This window comes from Helianthus annuus, chromosome 8 (assembly GCF_002127325.2).
Source record: "Helianthus annuus cultivar XRQ/B chromosome 8, HanXRQr2.0-SUNRISE, whole genome shotgun sequence".
Lineage (NCBI taxonomy): Eukaryota > Viridiplantae > Streptophyta > Magnoliopsida > Asterales > Asteraceae > Helianthus > Helianthus annuus.
Window position 1 is genome coordinate 45819749 of NC_035440.2, and position 18526 is coordinate 45838274.

Consider the following 18526-nt stretch of genomic DNA (forward strand, 5'->3'; position numbering starts at 1 on the left):
AAGAAAAGATGTTGAGTGAGAGTTTGGTGTTTCTAAATCTAAATGAGGCATACTTAATCGACGAGCACGGGCAAATAAAGCGCGAGGAAATAAGGAATGTGATGTATGCGTGTACCATATTTCATAATATGATTTTAAAGGATAACGGGATGCAATATCATCGGATTACATGATGGACCCTCTAACCGATACAGCCGTTGCGGACAATATCATTTCAGAGTTCCACTTTAGATTTTGATATGATCTTGTGAAACGTAGATTTTGATATGATCTTGTGAAACGTATTCCTAGCCAGTCAAATTTGAACATCCCGTTCGGACGAGTAGTTTAATTTTGATGTAATTGTGTTTTTTTATTATTTGTTTTTTAAGTTTCAGCTTTATTTATTTTATATTAAGTTTAATTATTCTTGTTTCTTATTATGAAAATGTGTTTTTCGCTTATTTGATTATGTTAATTTAATTTTAACTAATAACTAGAAAAATTAACTAAAAAGTGTTGATAATTAAAAGTGTTAATTAAAAAATGTGTATTCATTTAATTTTAAATAAAACATGGTATGGGTTCAAGTGAGTTCTAAGATGGGTATCCCATGTATTTAGAATTGAAATGGTTTGTAAGGTGACGTTTTTCTATTGGTTCGGATTCATTGACTCTCATAGGTTTCAAGATGGGTGTCTCTTCCACCCTAAACATTCCCTGAACTCTAGTCTTCACCTTAGCGCCACATCACCATCTACTTTTATCACTCACCTTCTTTCTTGAACCCATGTTATACTCTCCTATTGACTCTTTTCTTTATAATTTTTTAATATTAAATAAAAATAGAGAGAGAGCAGAAGGAGGTCGAGAGCTCATCGCCGGAAACCGCGAAATTTCACGAAGGGGGAGGCTGCGCGTTATTCCTTGCTCTTCCGGCTCACCACCTCAGCCCTATGAGCATACCAATATCCCTTACCACGCCTCGCTACACTTGGGTGCCTAGGTCGCTTTTGACAACATAGAAATGAGCGTATACACCATACCTCTTATTCCATATCAATATTTATTCATAATTCTCTATTTATCACAAATAAATACAATTTATACCAAAATGGTAATAACGACACTAAACTAATCTGAATTATGAATTAGTCCGTCTCATAATCAGAGATGTTGAATATTGGTTATTCAAAACAATTTTTAGTCGTGCAAAAGTAAAAATTAAACTATCAAAAATATATGTAATCATATGTTTAAATGTTTTTTTGGACATGTTACATATTTAGCTAAACAGAAAAGCAACATAGGCACCAAGACACCAATAGATATTTAAACGACCAACTAGCATTTTCCAATACAATAAAATACATAGTTTGTAACAACTCTCATATGTTTTGTAAATCCTTAAGATGTGAAACTTGTATGTTCAATGGGCAATCTTTTGTTCCTGCAAATGCAAGATACAAACATTGTATCAACTCTGAACTCACAACTATCAATTCATTCCATCTTATATGTTTTTAAAAGAAATAATGATGTACATGTCTGCCTTTTTTATAAAAGGAAATCGACTAGATGACGCAACTTTAAAATGTTTACTTATAAATCGAGTCTGTTACTCGGTTTGTATTATTTTCTTAAAATATGTAACCATTACAATTATGTAGTTGTTTACCAAACAAAAAAAAATGGGAATAAAATGTTTCATACTGACCTGACCCGACAACCCATTTCAAGCTGTAGCAGAAAAATAACTGTTTTGACTCGAATCGAATTTTAATGTTACCCACCCCACCTGACCCGCCCATTTAGTGGTGAAACAAGTGTGACAGATAGATCCTGCAAAGCCCGATACTCTATTCTACTAACCTTTAATTAGAAACGACATATAAGCCAGTACATTTGAATATTATACAACTGGCAGGAGCTTTAAAGGCAAAAATGATCGATCATATGTTGAATAACATCTGCCCCGTCTGTATGCAGGTTGTGATTTTTCACCTGCATCATAAACATAAACGATCATCTTCTTTGCTTAAAAAATTTCTAATAATTTAGGTTCTACTATTTTGTGCTTAGAAACTTGGATTATTTGCATTCAAAGATATATGAAAAGATACTAAAAAAATAGATGTCATAACAACGTTTTTCCAAGGGTAAATTGGTAAAACTAGGAAAAAAAGTAATAGAAATTCAAGGGCAATGGCAAAGATGTAACTTTTATAGGACAATCAACAACACTTGACACTTAAAAAATTGAAGAGGTAAAAAAGAGCATTATACCACAACAAATATTATTTGTGTAACAATGACAAAAATTGATTATATATACGTACCTGAATAACACTATGAGCAGCAAACCTGGATCTACTATTATGAAAGCTGACATCGACTTTTTCCCATGATACACGAGAAAGACCGGTCACCAATTCCTCTGCGCGTACAAATTAGAATAATGATCCATATGACAAATCATGAACATATTGAAGTGTTAAATCCAGCTCAAAATAGTTTTATATTTAATAGTTAAGTAAGAAACCTTCCACGTCATCTGCATTATCGTCATTTGTCGAATCCAGCTCAAAATCAAATCCCTTGCAGCGTTCTTCATATACAACATGAGGATACTTCTCATTTACCGATTCCTGCCACTGCAAACACAAATTTATCTAAGATAACATTTGACACAAATAATCATAGCCTGTACTTAAAATGTACCTTTGGCAGTTCTATGTTACGCCTGATTGATGAAGTTCTCCAGCCGACAATATCTATACGTTCGGTCAGAAATCCAGAGAATTTTAATATAATTAAGATCAGATGGTATTTTCAGTAGAGATGACAAGTTAAATTCCTATAATTGATCGGTTTGGGTTGCGTTTTTTTTTTCAAACAGATCAATCGCGGACATAAAATCATTACACTCAGAATTTCAGATTAGTATTGTAATAATACTGTTTTTGTAATAATAATTAGCGATGAACTGTATCTAGGCCTGTAAATGAACCAAACGTTCATAAACTGCTCGTGAACTTGTTTGGCAGGAAGTTCGTTTAGGTTCGTTTATTTAATAAACAAACATGAACAAAATGTTTTGCTCATTTAACTAAATGAATAAACATGAACACACGTTTTGTTCGTTCATTTTTGTTCATGAACCTCCATTTATGTTCGTTTATGTTTGATTATTTACATTCGTTTAAGTTTTAATAAATACATAAATAGTTATATTTATCTAATATAAATATAAAAGGGGATTTCTAACTTCTTATATAACTAATTAGTATTTGGACTATTTAGTAATAAAAAATAACCTTTCTAATGGAACTTATTGTAACTGATCACTAATTTATATATAATTACAAAACTACTTACGGTTAGTATGTTCATTTGTATTCGTTTATGGTTTTTTCAGTTACGTCCATCTGTGTTCATTTAACATTGTTTGTTTATGTTCTTTTGTGTCCTTTTATGTTCGTGAACTGTTCGTTTAGGTTTCAAACGAACAAACATATACAAACACGGACATGCCCATTTTCTTAATAAACGAATTATATGTTCGTGTTCAGTTAAAGTTAAATGAACGAACAGGAACATGCCCACGTTCGTATTCGTTCGGTTCGTTTACAGACCTACTTGTATGAAAAAAAAAACGAAAATACGGGTGAAAAGGATACGGTCATAGCCAACATTTGCATACGTTACCCGGCGCTGGAATGAACGTAACGCTGACCTGGCAGTTTGAAAAGGGTAACGTCAGATGTAGCACGTATAAAGAACAAAACATTTAACAATCTAATAGTGTTAATGCACATGGAAGAGAGGTATTTTAAACATACATGAAATAACAATCATCGTAATCTTCCAGCATTCGTTTAAGTAACGGAGGCTTTCCTTCATCGTTATCTGTGAGGAAAAGGTGCCGACCCGTTCTTCTAAATATCCAATGTATAACAAGAACCGCAGCTTTTTCTAAGGCAGGTAGCCCAAAAAGAAAAGGCACCTTACGAAACAAACAACAAACATAAATGGAATTTAAACCAGTTCCAATAAGCATCAAGAATTATAGAAGAACTAGTGTAGCAATATATGTAAGGTTTATTGGGCCCATACACTGATAAGCGTGGAATAAAAAGCAAACATCCTAATAGCATTTTCAATGACAAGATCATATAAATAATATGCAATTAAAAGTCTGAGTTTGAGGGTTAGGATATTACTCTAGGACATAGTCACAGGAAACGCTAAAAGACCCGCGAAGGCGCGGACCAGATCGTTCGTACCGAATCGCGGTACAGAAACGTCCCAATCGCCTCTGGTACGCGCACCTGATCGCTAAATCGAACTGTTCCCGATTGTGTTCTACAATAGTGTTCCAATCGCTAAATTCACGTTTTTAATCAATCCGAAACGCGTTTCCGATTGTGGTGGCCGGCGTTCCAGTATGGCCAGATTCATGTACTGGAAGTTGAAAAGCCAATTGACACTTATTGGAAAGATGTATAAGGGGCTGCTTGTTTACCTCTTAATGAGACTCTTAATGGTTCAAATCTCTTACTGGTTCAGCACTTAATGGTTCAGGCTGTTTGTTTCACGAGCAGATGTCTAAATGGTTCAGACATTTACCTCTGAATGGTTAAGATTTATACAAAGTCTGAATGGTTAAGACCTCTAATCTGAATTGGTCAGACATTTGCCTCTGAACGGTTAAGCATTATACAAGCTCTTAATGGTTCAGACCTCTTACTGGTTCAGCACTTAACAGCTCTTAACCATTCAAATGTTGCCAAACAGCCCCTAAGAGTTCTGTTCCCCCTGTTTTTAATTGCCGTCATTTAACTTTCCACACTACAATTGCCGCTATTTTACAGTGTATAGCAGAGGTAGGTGAACAGTTTTTTCCCGCTTTTTATAATTGGTGCCATTAACTTGTCACACTACAATTAACACACTGTAATTATTACTCATCCCATGTTATTATCTAATCAAAACATAATTATAGAATCAAAACGTGTTTTGATTATTCAAAAACATAATCAAAACAGAATGGATAATAACATGGGATGGGTAATAATTACAGTGTGTTAATTGTAGTGTGACAAGTTAATGGCGCCAATTATAAAAAGCGGGAAAAAACTGTTCACCTACCTCTGCTATACACTGTAAAATAGCGGCAATTGTAGTGTGGAAAGTTAAATGACGGCAATTAAAAACAGGGGGAAATAGAACTCTTATACACCTTTCCAATAAGTGTCAATTGGCTTTTCAACTTCCGGTACATGAATCTGGCCATACCGGAAGGCCGGCCACTACAATCGGAATGCGTTTCGGATTGATTAAAAACGTGAATTTAGCGTTTGGAACACTATTGTAGAACACAATCGAGAACGGTTCAATTTAGCGATCCAGTGCGCGTACCAGAGGCAATTGGGACGTTTCTGTACCGCGATTCGGTACGAACGATCTAGTACGCGGTTCGCGGGTCTTTTAGCGTTTCCTGTGACTATGAGTATGACATAATAGATGACACTTCGGGGTGTGCAAAAATCGAATCAAATGACTCATAACCAAATTAACCTGATAAAACCAAACCAAATAATAAACTGGTGGGTCAGTTAACTGTATTTTTGAAAACCGAAAGTAGCTGGTCGATTATGGTTACCAATGTTTCCATATCCACCATAACCGAACCAAACCAACACGTAGTAAAATCTTTTTCCGAGTTTGGGCTTTTCATCATTTTTCAAAAGTTGATGTTATTGGTTAAACGTTTGTTAGAATTTATGGATCATATCATATTGTTTGGTTGAAAATTTGTTTGAATTTATTGTTTATATCATATCGTTTTGTTTCAAATTCAATAGTTGATGTTTTTGGTTAGACGTTTGTTAGAATTTATGGATTATATCATATTGTTTTGGTTGAAAGCTTGTTTGAATTTATTGTTTATATCATATCGTTTTGTTTCAAAATTTGTTAATAATCAGTATTAATATAATATTATAGATATATGTATTTTTTAATATGTAATACATAAATATATACAAAGGTGTAATAACAATTTATTCCATTGTCAATTTTTTTTTTTGATTTTTTATATTTGGACGTAAATTCATGGTTAACCGACCCATAACTGACCCGCTATAACCTTCAAAAGCGATTAACCAAAACCGCCATAACCAATCGGTTATGGTTATGATTATCCATTAGCCATGAACATGAACAAGAAGTCCAATTCTACTACTTCCTTAAGGATAATACACGAGAACCAAAAAGACTACCTGCTTATTGCCCCTTGAACCAAGATGAGGTGTTGCAACAGTAATAAAGTTCACTGGAATCAAACCACCGATTGTGGGCTTTGCTTCCTCGCAATTTTCAACTAACGTATCATCTGTATTTTCTTTTGGGGGTCTATACAATCTCCCAATAGCATATCTTGCCACTAAGCCTCCCACAGAATGTGCAACAAAAGAAATCTTACGAAGATTTGGCTTTTGTTTAATCACTTCAAGCACCTGGAATTAGCATGAAATCAAGCTAAAGTGTTTGGTTAATAGATATCGTTTGAAAAAAAGAAGAAAAATTAACGATTGAAAAATGAGAAACTAACCTCTTCAGATAACCGCTCACCCATTACATCTACACCGTCCAGTGTTTGAGATGCTGCGTTTCTTTCACTGCCTACATTTCATAACCAACATAACAGAATAAAATGGTGACAATCTAGCTTTATTATACACCTTAATTAAATGTAAACCTAAAATATATCCTATAATCACATTCACAAGATTGTAAAGATGATAAAATCTTGTTCATCAATTGATAAGACGATAACTTGGTTTAAAAAGGCGCGAAGCGCTCCGAAGCGTTTTGGTTCCAAAAGCTTTAAGCGAAGCTTCAAGCGCGAAGCGAGAGCTTCACGTATACGAAGCGCTCAAAATAAAAAAAAAATATTGTACACATCAATATGACCTATTCTACTTGTTAATCAATAACAAACACAAAAGCATGATTAAAAAACACACTTAACACATAAAAAACATAGTTGAAACATAACTTAAAGTCGAAACACACTTAAAACATAAACATAAAAATAGTCTTTAATCAATAATCATCATAATCAACGCTTCAGACCAAAAAAAGACAGCGACTGATATTAGGGTAAAGAAGTAGGCCTTATTTAAACCCTATTTAAAGACTGTTGGGCCTAAAAAATGGCCCAAATGTGACTTGATTGGGCTGAAGCGTCGCTTCAAACCATCATCGCTTCGCGCTTAAAGCTCGCTTCATAGCGCTTCACGTAATGTAACGCTTCAGACCAAAAAAAGCGTTGTTTCAAACGCTTCAGCGCTTCACGCTTAAAGATCGCTTTAAGCTCGCTTTTTTAAACACAGGACGATAATATGGCAAAAATGATCCTTACGGTGAACAAAGACTTTGTCTGGTAGTGACTTCACGAACTGCTCTGCAGCAAACTTCCAATCTGCAGAACTGTAATACAATAAAGTGCTTCACTTTAGAAATTAAGAATATTGTATTTATCTAGTAATAGGAAGTATAAAGGTCTTCAGAAAAGCTTTATCAACACTGAAAGGTTCAAAGAACGCAGATTTGTACAGGTCTTCTATGCTTCTTTCTGTCTCATGATCGAGAATATATTGTGGCTATTAGCATAAATTAGCATGCCATATGCATGACAATTCCAGAGACGTTGCTCACAAAATTAATACCCGTAACATTTCAATTATATGCTTTGGAAAAAAATAAGGTACTCCATAAAACTTCCACTAACATAATCTGCATTTGTGGAAAACAAAACTATCATGATGCATGTGATTTAAAATACTAGCATGCGATTAGCTTACTTTACTTTTCTTAGATCCTTTTCATAATAACCTTAAAAAGAAAATTAGTTTCAATGTAAAAATCTTAGATCCTTTTCATGAAAACCTTAAAAAGAAAATTAGTTTCATTGTAAAAATGAAATTTATCATCTTATTGATCCTGCCAACTTATCATATTTTCATAAAACTACTCCCTTTGTCCAAAAATATTGGACATGTTACTACTTTAGTTTATCCCAAAGAAAGGTGTTCATTTTAAATAGGATAGTTATAAATGCAAGTTTTTCATGTGAATGATGTCTTAATTACTAGGGTAAAATTGTCGACCTGCTATTCTAGTAACTGAAAACTGAATTTAGTACACATATCTTAAATTCACTATTTTTTGCGAGGACAAAAATTTTGGGAAGGAAGGAGGGAGTACATTATACTACAATATCATATAGCTATGTAAGTATTGGCTGTCGTTTTTTCAGATCTTTTAGCTAATGCACTAGTACACTACTACACTTCTATGATAAGTCAATCAATTACACAAGATGCTTCAAAAAAGGCTTTTTAGCAGCTTACCCTGCATGTATACCCTGTATATGCCGAACAAAACACATACCATAACATTATTTATGAAGTCATGTCTCTAGTGTTAAAAGCATCCAAAAATCCATGATTTACAGTTAGAACTCATACATGTATTCCATTTAACATCATGCAACGTTAAAAGCTCATATTTTATGAATTTTGCACTGATATATCATGATACATTTCACATACATTCACATATAACTTCCTTTTCTGCAAGCCGAAAACAACTTTTGACTTTGTTCATCATAAACTTTTACTAATCATAAGTTCATAACTATGAATTTAGCTCCGATAGCATGTTTATACCATTATATAAACATGCCAAGGTTATAAATATTCGCAATTGCATATGAACAATTTAAGTAACTAGAATACTGTCAGCGAAACCTTTTTTTTGAAGGGTGACTTTCAATATGTACATGGACCATTGGTCACCGGGTTCCCGTCAAGGACGGTTACCCGTCAGCCCAGCTTTCGCAGACGCGATGTTCTATCGGCCCCGGCTGCCGCTCTGACTGTCAGCGAAACCTAGTTCTATAAAACTAAAAATATCCAAATATCTCTGCAAACTCAAGTACTCAACTGACCGATAATTCGGTAAACAACTAGTCAAAACCCTAATTTTTAGGCAAAAACTAAACAAAAAAGAGTTATAAACTAACAACTTGTCAATCCACAGGAAACAAGTCTAATCTCAATACTCAAAGCAAACATTCACCAAATACACAGTACATACATCAATTTCACCGATCTAAATTATCTAATAACCAACACTTAATAACAACATCCAATACTATTATACTAATACAGATTATAATTATAATAATAATGATGAAATTGAACTGTCTAACCTTCCAAGGATCCCATTGATCATGACGACGAGATGATCGGCGGATGAAACATCAGATTCGTTACAACTGAATACGTTTTCGCCGCCGGTGACGGTCTCCGATGAGCATACGTGTCCGTTTTCCGTCATCTACGCGTGCGATGTGAACTGTAACTGAATGTTATACGGTGAAATTGTTGGTGAGGAGATACGATCTTTGTGAAAGTGTGAGGAGATCACGTGTGAATAAATGATAGAAGTTGGGAGTGGGGATGAAGAAGAAGAAGACGTAGAGATGACGGAACGGTTAACGGAGGCGGTTGTATTTTTATAATTACTCTCAGTCGACAGAAATGATATTTTGTGAAATAAACGTGTTTGAAAAATAATTCATTCTATTTTTATGTGATGGTTTGTTCTGCTGAATGAAATTGAGTATTGAAGAAACAGTGATCTAATTAAGGTATTAATTAGAGGGGTTTATGTTCCTATCATAGTGGTTAATCTTCTTTGAGGTATTTGAGCTTCGACTGGTTAATCAACCTGCAAAACAGAACACCGTTACTCGTTAAGAGGGGAATGTGGGGGTTTCCCTCTTAACCGGGCTCCGGCGTGAGAATAAGCGACTGCTTTGAGAGTAATTAAGTAGTTAAGAGTAAGAGCCGAGAGAATAGAATAGAATAACCTGAGGAATGAAGGTCCCTATTTATAGCCGGAGAGGTGTAAGAGGTTGTGGGCTGATGGGCCTTGGGCCAGAATCGGACAACAACGAATATGCTCTTTGCCTTGCTGGCCTCGACTGCTTAGTGGCTTCTAGATGCTCGTCGGTGCTGGCGCACCTTGATTGGAGCCACGTGTCATTGTTGTCGGCCTTGTTGTCCCTTCTGTCATCAGCAGACAAGTGGAGATCGTGGGACAGTTGTCCCCGTCTCTTGATTGGTGCCATGTAGGCGTCCTTGTGTACTTATCGTCAGAAGATCGTGGCGCACGATTGAACAGAGCCTGCTGGACGCTCATTGGTTCTTTTTACTGCCACTTGTACCCTGTGTACCTCTTTAGGTAACAGCGCGTCTTCATATGGAGAGGATTTTGTTTGATGGCAACTAACCCGCGCGGGGCTAGTGTGCTCACTTATGCCGTTGTTTTTATGCTAAGTGTTGCTATCTGAGTTTATTATGTGCTCTTCCTCGCGCGGGGATAAGTCACGATGTGATGTGAGACGCGCGAGGTTGTTATTATCAAGTTGTTATGCTAAGGAGTATGGTCTCACGTGCAACCTGTTATGAGGTTTGCGCGACTTTTTGGGACCATACCCCTTCAAGTCCCCCCAGTCCAGTGCTGCATCATGCGCAACGCAAGTGGTTGGAGCTCTGGACTTAATAAAAATAAGAGAAGGGAAATTGTCCTTTTGGTCTTGACTTGTAAGGCGCATGTAGAAAACTGTTGTTTCGATGCGCAGGTATTAGGCAGGTGTCGAGTGATATCTTGCTTGTCCTTTTAATCGCGCGAGGTATTAGTAGTTTATGTATATCTGGCGCGACTCATGTGACTTCTGCATGAAGTTACTTGCACGTTTTATGGCGGGAAACTTCGAAATTTGAACCTCTGACAGGTTGGTGAGATAAGTCGCTGAGGGCGACGTTTGAGTTGACCCCTGGCACGGGTGTCATCATGCCGCCTGCGGCGGTTGCACTTCATGTCAGGAGAGTGGGTGCCACGCGCGCGTGGTAACCGTCGTCCCTGTTTTCCCGCTCGACGTGGCAACCTCTCGTTGGTTGCCCTTGCGGCTAGTGCGGCACGGTTACCCATCGCATTAAATGCGATGGGTATAAATATCCGAAGAGAAAGGTGAGAGATTCACTTTCTCTTCGTTTCTTCTCCGATTTCCTCTCAAATCTCTTTGAATCTTCAAAGTGTTCTTCATTTTCTTCAAGATTTCTGCAAATCTTCAAACCTTCTTCGAGCCTTTTTTCCAGATTTTCTTACGAATATGAGTGAAGAACATCAAGAGGCTCCTGTTAGTGAGGAGGGACCAGTTCCTGTCCTCAGGTGGGATTTAGGTCTCTTCGAACAGATTGTTCGAAGTTTTAGGTTCCCACCGGAGTGGGATGCCCGGTACCCGGCTCAGGGCCAAACCGCGGCTGATGCCCCACCCGGCTATATTACCCTTTATGAAGATTTCTTTCTTCAGGGTAATTTCCGGTTGCCGGCGACCAACTTCCTGGGTAGTATCCTTTCTTACTACCAGTTTCACATATCTCAGATGAGTCCACCCGGGATGGTGAGGGTGCGACACTTCGAGTTCTTATGCCAGTCTCATGGCATCGAGCCAACTGTCGACAAATTTCGATCATTCTATCAGCTCCAAAGGACGATGGGGTTCTTTTCCTTTGCAAGCCGAGGTGCGGCGAAGAAGATCTTGTTGAATCCACCAAAGAGTTTCCATGACTGGAAACCCAAGTTCTTCTTCATCAGGGAAGGAGTCGTGCCGGTCGCTATGACCTTTAGGGAATGGACTGAGGCCATACCCAAGGAAGATCTGCCGATCCCGAAGACGGCTTTGTGGTACCAACAGCTGACCTCAACCCCTAACCGGGTGTTTGGGGAAAATGTTCTAGTTGCAGCAAGGATGAGTGACCGTTGGTCACCTAGCAGTAGGGAAGTTCCTGTTTTGAAGCTTGGCGATCAAGGTTAGTCGTTTGTTTGTTCTCTTTCCAAGTAAATTTGCTGCAAATGTTTCTTACCCTTTTTTATTTATAGAAGTGCAACTCTACCAAGCTGCCTTCACTACCTTTGGTGGCTCCATGGGTGTTCGCGCGGTGCGCGATGATGAAGAGAGCTGGTATGACCAGATTAAAGGAAACTTCATGTTTCCAGCTGCTGATGCTTTCGCTTCGCCGCCCACTGCTACTGAAGGTGCGCAATACCTAAAACCTCGTCCATTGCGCTCTGTGACTCTCGCTGGGAAAGAAACTTTCTATCTTTCCAGCGAGGAGTCCGTAGGATCTTCCAACGGCGAGCTAAGCTCTTGGTCTAAAATATTTGCAGGTGTGTTGCGCGACCTGGGGATTGACCCAGAGGAGAAAAAGAAGAAACCGGTGAAGAAGAAGAAGAAAGCGGAGCCGGAGGTGACCAGCAAGGGCACTGGCCCTAGTCGCGCAACGGCTGCTGCTGGCAAAGGTACTCTTCGCCTTCGTCAACGTGACTTGGATGATTATGTGATCATCAGTGACTCATATGAAGGTTTATCTCATGTAGCCAAGGGAAAAGCTGGTGCTGGTGGGTCAAAGAGTTCTGGGAGCGCGGGTTCTCGTAACCCCGATGCTGGCGCGACCCCCAGTTTTCCCGAAGATGTAGAAGAGGAGGAAGATGCCGGTGCCCGACTTATTGGGCGAAAGAGGGGTAGGAGCGAGGCTACAACTGGTATGGCCTCCGCGCCTCAATCTGTTGTGATCCCTGCGATAGGGAAGACGAGCAGGCTGCGCTCGTTGTATCAATTTTCTCCTGGTATGTTCTTTTCTTCTCTTCTTTTCTAAAAAACTTCTTTGCTTATACTTGCCTTGTTTTGTAGAGATCAAGAAGAAGACCCCTGAAAAGGCGGTTACATTCGTTGAGGCGGGGGCAAAAAGGCGCAAGACAACCGTCAAGCCCACTGACGCTGCAGCTCAGGACGCCGCGAAGGCGGCTGAGGCGCAGCGTAAGGTGGAGGAGGCGCGTAAGAAAGAAGAGGAGAAGAGAAAGAAAGAAGAGAAGAAAGTAGAGGAGGAGAGAAAGAAAAGAGAGGAGGAGGAGAGGAAGAAAAAGGAGGAGGAGGATAGGAAGCGCAGGGCGGAGCAGGAGAGGCTGGCTGAGTTGGCTAAAAAGCAGGCCTTGGAGAAGGAGATGGCGGCGAAAAAGGCTATGGATCAGCCTCTTAAACCTCCAGGCCCTGAGGTCACCAAGCCACCTAACACCGGTCCCGTTACCACTTCCAAGGCTTCTGGCCGCTTCTCCTCAAGTGGCGCGAGCTCTGGTGGAGCTGGGGGTTATAACCCCAATGTGGTAGGGGCGAAAGATACCGTTGGAGATATCTACTACAAGACATATACTGAAGAAGAGCGCGGTGATGCCCTCCATCATGCCCCCTGGAGCTTAAAACATAAGGATACATTTGCTGAGTTTAGCGCTTCGCGCGAATGGTTTTTGAATTCCTTCCCCCCTGGTGAGGTCAATCGGCAAAGGGCAAAAACCCATGAGATGTTATATCGTACTTATATTCTTGGGGAGGCCAATGCCTGTTCTGCCAACCACCAGATTGTTCGCGAATGGCGGACGATGGTCAGAGAACGTGCCGATTGGGAGGGTTATCGCGAGCGTACTCTGAAGCGAATTGCGGAGTTTGAGAAGTCGAAAGCTGCGCTCGACGAAGAAAGAGCCAAATTTGAGGCTGATAAGAAGGCGGAGGAGTGGGGCCGCGAGGGGCTGCAGAAAAAACTCCACAATGCTGAGGAGCAACTGGCCAAGGAGAAGGCCGAGTTCAAGCGTATATGCGCTCAAGACAACGAGCGTACTTATGCTCTACGACAGAAGATCGTTGGTCTTGAGGCTACAGTTGCGGACTTGACCTCAAAGGTGGAGGAAGCGCAGGGTGAAAAAACTGCCAAGCAGCAGATGGAGGTTAGTTCTACTGATTCCCGCTCTTCCTTTTTGTTTACGAGATTTCTCTAAGTCAATTCTCAAGGTGTTTGTCAATTTTTAGGTTGAGCTGACCGAAGCCAAGGTGCAATTGTCTAACAAGGACAAGGATCTCCATGCTAAGGACGCTGAGATAGCGGAACTCAAGCGTCGCTTGAATGAGCAAATCGACAGATGCGAGTCTTTGGAGATTGACCTTGAGGCTGAGAAGGTCAAGGCTGCTGATGCTGAGGAGGCGCGTGCTGTGAGCACTGCCGCGCTGAATGTGGCTCAAACCAACTACTCTGAGGCTCAAGGTATCGTCGATACACTTGTCTCAGAAGCGGAGTGGATGCGCACTCGTGGAGTAGTGATGGTAAGTGCCTTGTGCTTTTTTCTTAAGTTGACTTAAAGAGTTTTTTCTTTAATGCTTATCTTTTGTTGAAGGTTGCCAACTCCATCTTGAATGCGAACGAGCTAGATCGCGCTGTGGCGGCTCTGACAGATGCGGCGCGTGCGGTGGGTCACCGAGGAGGTTACCTGGAGTGTGCTGATCATGTTGAGCAAATGCTTGGGCAAGAATTTGACACAAGCCACTGCTCAGTAACAGATCGTGCCGATGCTGCGCTGGCAAGTGCTGAAAATTCCTATGACAACCTCTCCTTGCCTATCATGGAGTTGGTTGTCGAATCGTTAAAGAAAGACGACTGGTGCCAGCGTCTTAAGGCAATCCTCGATCCACCGGTCACCGTCGAGTTGTCCGACGAAGATCCAGCTGGTGATGATGGCGGTGATGGTGATGATGATGGCAACGATGATGATGGTGAAAATGACGGAGATGATGGAGATGATGGTCGCGAAGGATAGGATAGTTTGTTTAGTAGGTAGGGGATAGGCATTTGTGCCTTTGTAATTTCTTTGAAAAATCTTATGTATGATGCTGCGTGGTTACGCAAGTTGTTAATGAAACACTTTGTTTTTTCCGTTGCAATTCTTGCATTGTTATAAAAACTTATGCTAAATTAGTTCGAATAAATGGAAGCGTCTTCTAAGTATGAGGTGGCCACCCGGTCTCGCGCTTTGTTTGCGGAGGACCTTGGAGGTGGTTTGAACCATCTCAAAATGCTGGAGTGTTTTCGCGCTAATCAGAAGTGTAACATGCATTTGTAACGAAAAAACAAGGTAATAGAACATGTCGTATGTTTTCAAGTCAGAAGTTGGCTCTTAGGCCTTCGTACATATTTGCCAATGGCTCGTAGCTGGCGTGGCGAAATTGAAAAATGGCGCAAGGCCGAAAAGATTACATATAGCATTTGCGCAATTGTTGCGCATTCCAAGTTCTTGGTAAGATGTGGCCATCTAAGGTGCGCAGTTTGTAGGCCCCTTTGCCCAGGACCTCATGAATCAGATATGGGCCTTCCCATTTAGGTGCCAATTTCCCTGGGCGTTCTGCATTTGACGCTTCGTTGTCGCGAAAGACGTACTCCCCTGGGTTGAAGGTACAAATGCGAACCCTTGTGTTGTAGTACCTTTCCAGCTGGGTTTTGTATTTGGCCTCTCTGATTCTTGCGATTTCGCGTCGTTCTTCTAACAAGTCTAAGTCTAGACGCCTTTCCGCTTCATTGTCAACCGTGTTGACCGTGATCATTCGCGGCGAGGGCAGGCCAATCTCCGCCGGGATTACCGCCTCTGAGCCATAGACCAGGCTGAAAGGGGTCTCGCCGGTACTCGTCTTTGGCATGGTCCGATGAGCCCATAAAATGCTTGGGAGCTCATCGACCCATCCGCGCCGCCTTGTTCCTAATCTGGCCTTTATCCCTTCGACGATGCATTTGTTCACACTTTCCACTTGTCCGTTGCCTTGTGGGTGCGCAACGGAGGTGAAAGTGTGTTCAATGTTCATCTCCTTCATCCAGTTCTTAAGATCGTCTGAAGCAAAGTTGGTGCCATTGTCTGTCACGATCTTGAGCGGGAGGCCGAATCTGCATATGATGTGCTCCCATATGAACTTGCGCACAATCATAGCCGTGGTGGATGCAAGGGCTTTGGCTTCTACCCACTTCGTGAAGTAGTCGACAGCTACTATGATGAACTTTACGGCGCCGGGGGCATCCGGGAAGGGTCCTACCATGTCAATTCCCCATTGTTGGAAGGGCCACGCGGTGGACACGGGGATAAGATCATTTTTAGGGCGCAGCGTTTTGGGAGCGTGCCTCTGGCAAGAGTCACACTTGCGGATCTCCTTCATTGCATCGACATGCATACCCGGCCAGTAGTAACCGGCGCTCATGATCTTCGCGACAACCATCCTTGGCCCGGAGTGGATGCCGCAAATCCCTTCGTGGATTTCCCTTATCAAATAATTCGCGTCCTGGGGGTCCACACAGCGCAGTAGTGGTCCCAGGAAGGATTTTCGGTATAAGATACCGCTGTTCATTTCGTACTGTAGGGCTTTGTTTTGGATCTTTCTTGCTTCCGCTTTGTTCTCGGGAAGCACCCCCTCTTGCAAGTATTGGATGATGGGGGTCATCCATGATGTCTGCCCTGTTTCGATTACGTTAACTTGACGCAATAAAACCGATGGGTTCTTGAGTACCTCTATCCTTACATCCTTGGCGAGATGTTGAAAGGAAGTCGAGGCGAGCTTGCTCAGGGCATCTGCGGGCTTGTTTTCTGAGCGATTGATATGTATGACTTCGTGGGTTTTGAATTGTTGGAGCAGTTCTTTCGCTTGTTCCAGATATAAAGCCATGACTTCACCCTTCGCGTCGTATATGCCGTTTACTTGACTGGCTATCAAGAGTGAATCCACATGTGCGCGCAAGTTTTTTGCTCCCATCTTGATGGCGAGGCGTAAGCCTGCCAGAAAAGCCTCGTACTCAGCTTCATTGTTGGTGTTTTTGAAGTCGAGCTTAATCGCGTAAGTAAACTCGTGCTTTTCTGGGCTTACTAGACGTAAACCTGCTCCCGCGCCATCTTCATTTGATGCCCCGTCAGTGTAAAGCATCCAGGTTTCCTCTGCTGTGTTTTCCTTGGGCGTCTCTATCATCTCGCATTCCTTGATTTTATCAGCCGGCACTTCCGTGATGAAGTCGGCGAGGACCTGCCCCTTAATGGCTGGGCGCGGCCTATACAAGATGTTATGGCCGCCCAGTTCAATGGCCCATTTTGCCAACCTGCCTGATGTCTCAGGCTTCTGAAGTATAGTGCCAATGTGAAAGTTGGTAAGCACGGTTATCACATGGCCTGTGAAGTATCGGCGCAATCTTCGGGAGGCGTGTAGTAGCGCGAGAACTAGCTTTTCCATTGTGGAATATCTTGTTTCTGGGTCTGTGAGTACCCTGCTGACGTAATAGATCGGGGTTTGCACGCCATTCCTGTCTACCAACAATACTGACCCTACTGCCTTATCCGAGGAGGACAAGTACAGCACAAGGGGTTCTTTTTCAAACGGTGCCGTCAGCGTAGGGAGTTCGATCAGACACGCTTTCATTTGTTGAAAAGCTGTTTCGGCTTCCGGGGTCCATTTAAACTCTTGCTTCTTCACACAATTGCGCAACGTGCTAATGAAGGGATACGACTTTGCGGCGTGATTGGAGAGAAAACGATTTAGCGCGGCCAGCCGGCCGGCTAGTCGTTGCATTTCCTTGATGTTTCTCGGTGAAGGCATTCGTTCTATAGCTTGGACCTTCTCGGGGTTCACCTTGAAACCGCCGTTTGTGACAATGAAGCCCAGAAACTTCCCTTCTTCCATGCCAAAGGAACACTTGGCTGGATTTAGCTTCATATTTACGCTGCGCAATGAGTTGAACGTTTTTTCGATGTCTTTTAACATTTGGTCCTCCTCGGGACTTTTCACCACTAGATCATCGATATAAACCTCAATGTGCTTTCCGATGTCACCTGCGAAGGTTTTGTCCATCAAGCGTTGATAAGTCGCGCCTGCATTTTTTAAACCAAAAGGCATTTTGGTGTAGCAGAATATTCCAAGATCAGTCCTGAAGGCTGTCTTGTCTTCATCTTCTAGTTTCATCTGCACTTGATGGTATCCTTTATAGCAATCCAGAAAGCACTTCCATCGGTATGGCGCGAGAGAATCAATTTTTTTATCGATCTCAGGCAAGGAATAGCAATCCTTTGGGCACGCCTTGTTGAGATCAGTGTAATCTACGCACATGCGCCATCCACCATTTGATTTTTCTACCATCACAGGGTTCGCGACCCAGCTTTGGTATCTTACCTCTCTCAGGATTCCAGCCTTGAGCAACTCACATACTTGCTCATTCATCGCTTTTGTCTTATCCGCGCCTAGGCTGCGTCTTCGCTGTGCTTTTGGTTCTACAGAAGGGTACGTGTTTAAGCAATGCTCAGTTATGTTGCGCGGGACGCCGGTCATGTCTGACGGGGTCCAGGCAAAAATATCCATGTTGCGGAACAGCAGTTGCTTTAAATGTTTTCTGATGTCTGACGAAATGGCGTGGCCAATTGTCACTGTCTGCTCTGGGTACTTGCGGTTTAGGACCCATTTTTCTGGCTCGGTCGTAGAGACCTTCGCCGCTTTTGTTGGGCGCAGCTCTTCAGTTGACATCACTTCTTTCTTGGCGTATATGATTGCGACGCCTGTCTTGGTAGG

General features: G+C 41.4%; 1 protein-coding gene across 2 annotated transcripts; it reads right to left on the reverse strand.

The window, feature by feature from the left end:
- Nucleotides 1-1197: 1197 nt before the first annotated feature.
- Nucleotides 1198-9609, reverse strand: LOC110872795 (putative lipase ROG1). 2 transcript variants are annotated; one of them, XR_002554696.2, is made up of 11 exons: nt 9263-9609; nt 7409-7476; nt 6596-6666; nt 6264-6500; nt 3822-3985; nt 3660-3715; nt 2701-2753; nt 2522-2633; nt 2319-2416; nt 1852-1983; nt 1198-1429 (listed from the first exon to the last, which is right to left on the reverse strand). XR_002554696.2 is itself a non-coding variant. In XM_022121669.2 (10 exons), the coding sequence occupies exons 1-10, from the start codon at nt 9388-9390 to the stop codon at nt 1912-1914; spliced, it is 1059 nt and encodes a 352-aa protein (XP_021977361.1). In that variant the 5' UTR covers nt 9391-9609; the 3' UTR covers nt 1851-1911. The 2 variants fall into 2 exon arrangements, 1 of the variants encoding a protein (XP_021977361.1); XM_022121669.2 differs by lacking the exon at nt 1198-1429 and having other exon boundaries at nt 1851-1983.
- Between the last annotated feature and the right edge of the window lie 8917 nt (nt 9610-18526).

Bases quoted from the DNA above. Each gene is read 5' to 3' on its own strand.
- LOC110872795 (XM_022121669.2), bottom strand. From the start codon at position 9,390: ATGACGGAAAACGGACACGTATGCTCATCGGAGACCGTCACCGGCGGC. The intron at 2,754-3,659 runs GTATCCTTTTCA...CCGAACGTATAG, and splicing joins TGCAAATGTTGGCTATGACC to ATATTGTCGGCTGGAGAACT. The intron at 1,984-2,318 runs GTACGTATATAT...TTTATGATGCAG, and splicing joins CTGCTCATAGTGTTATTCAG to GTGAAAAATCACAACCTGCA.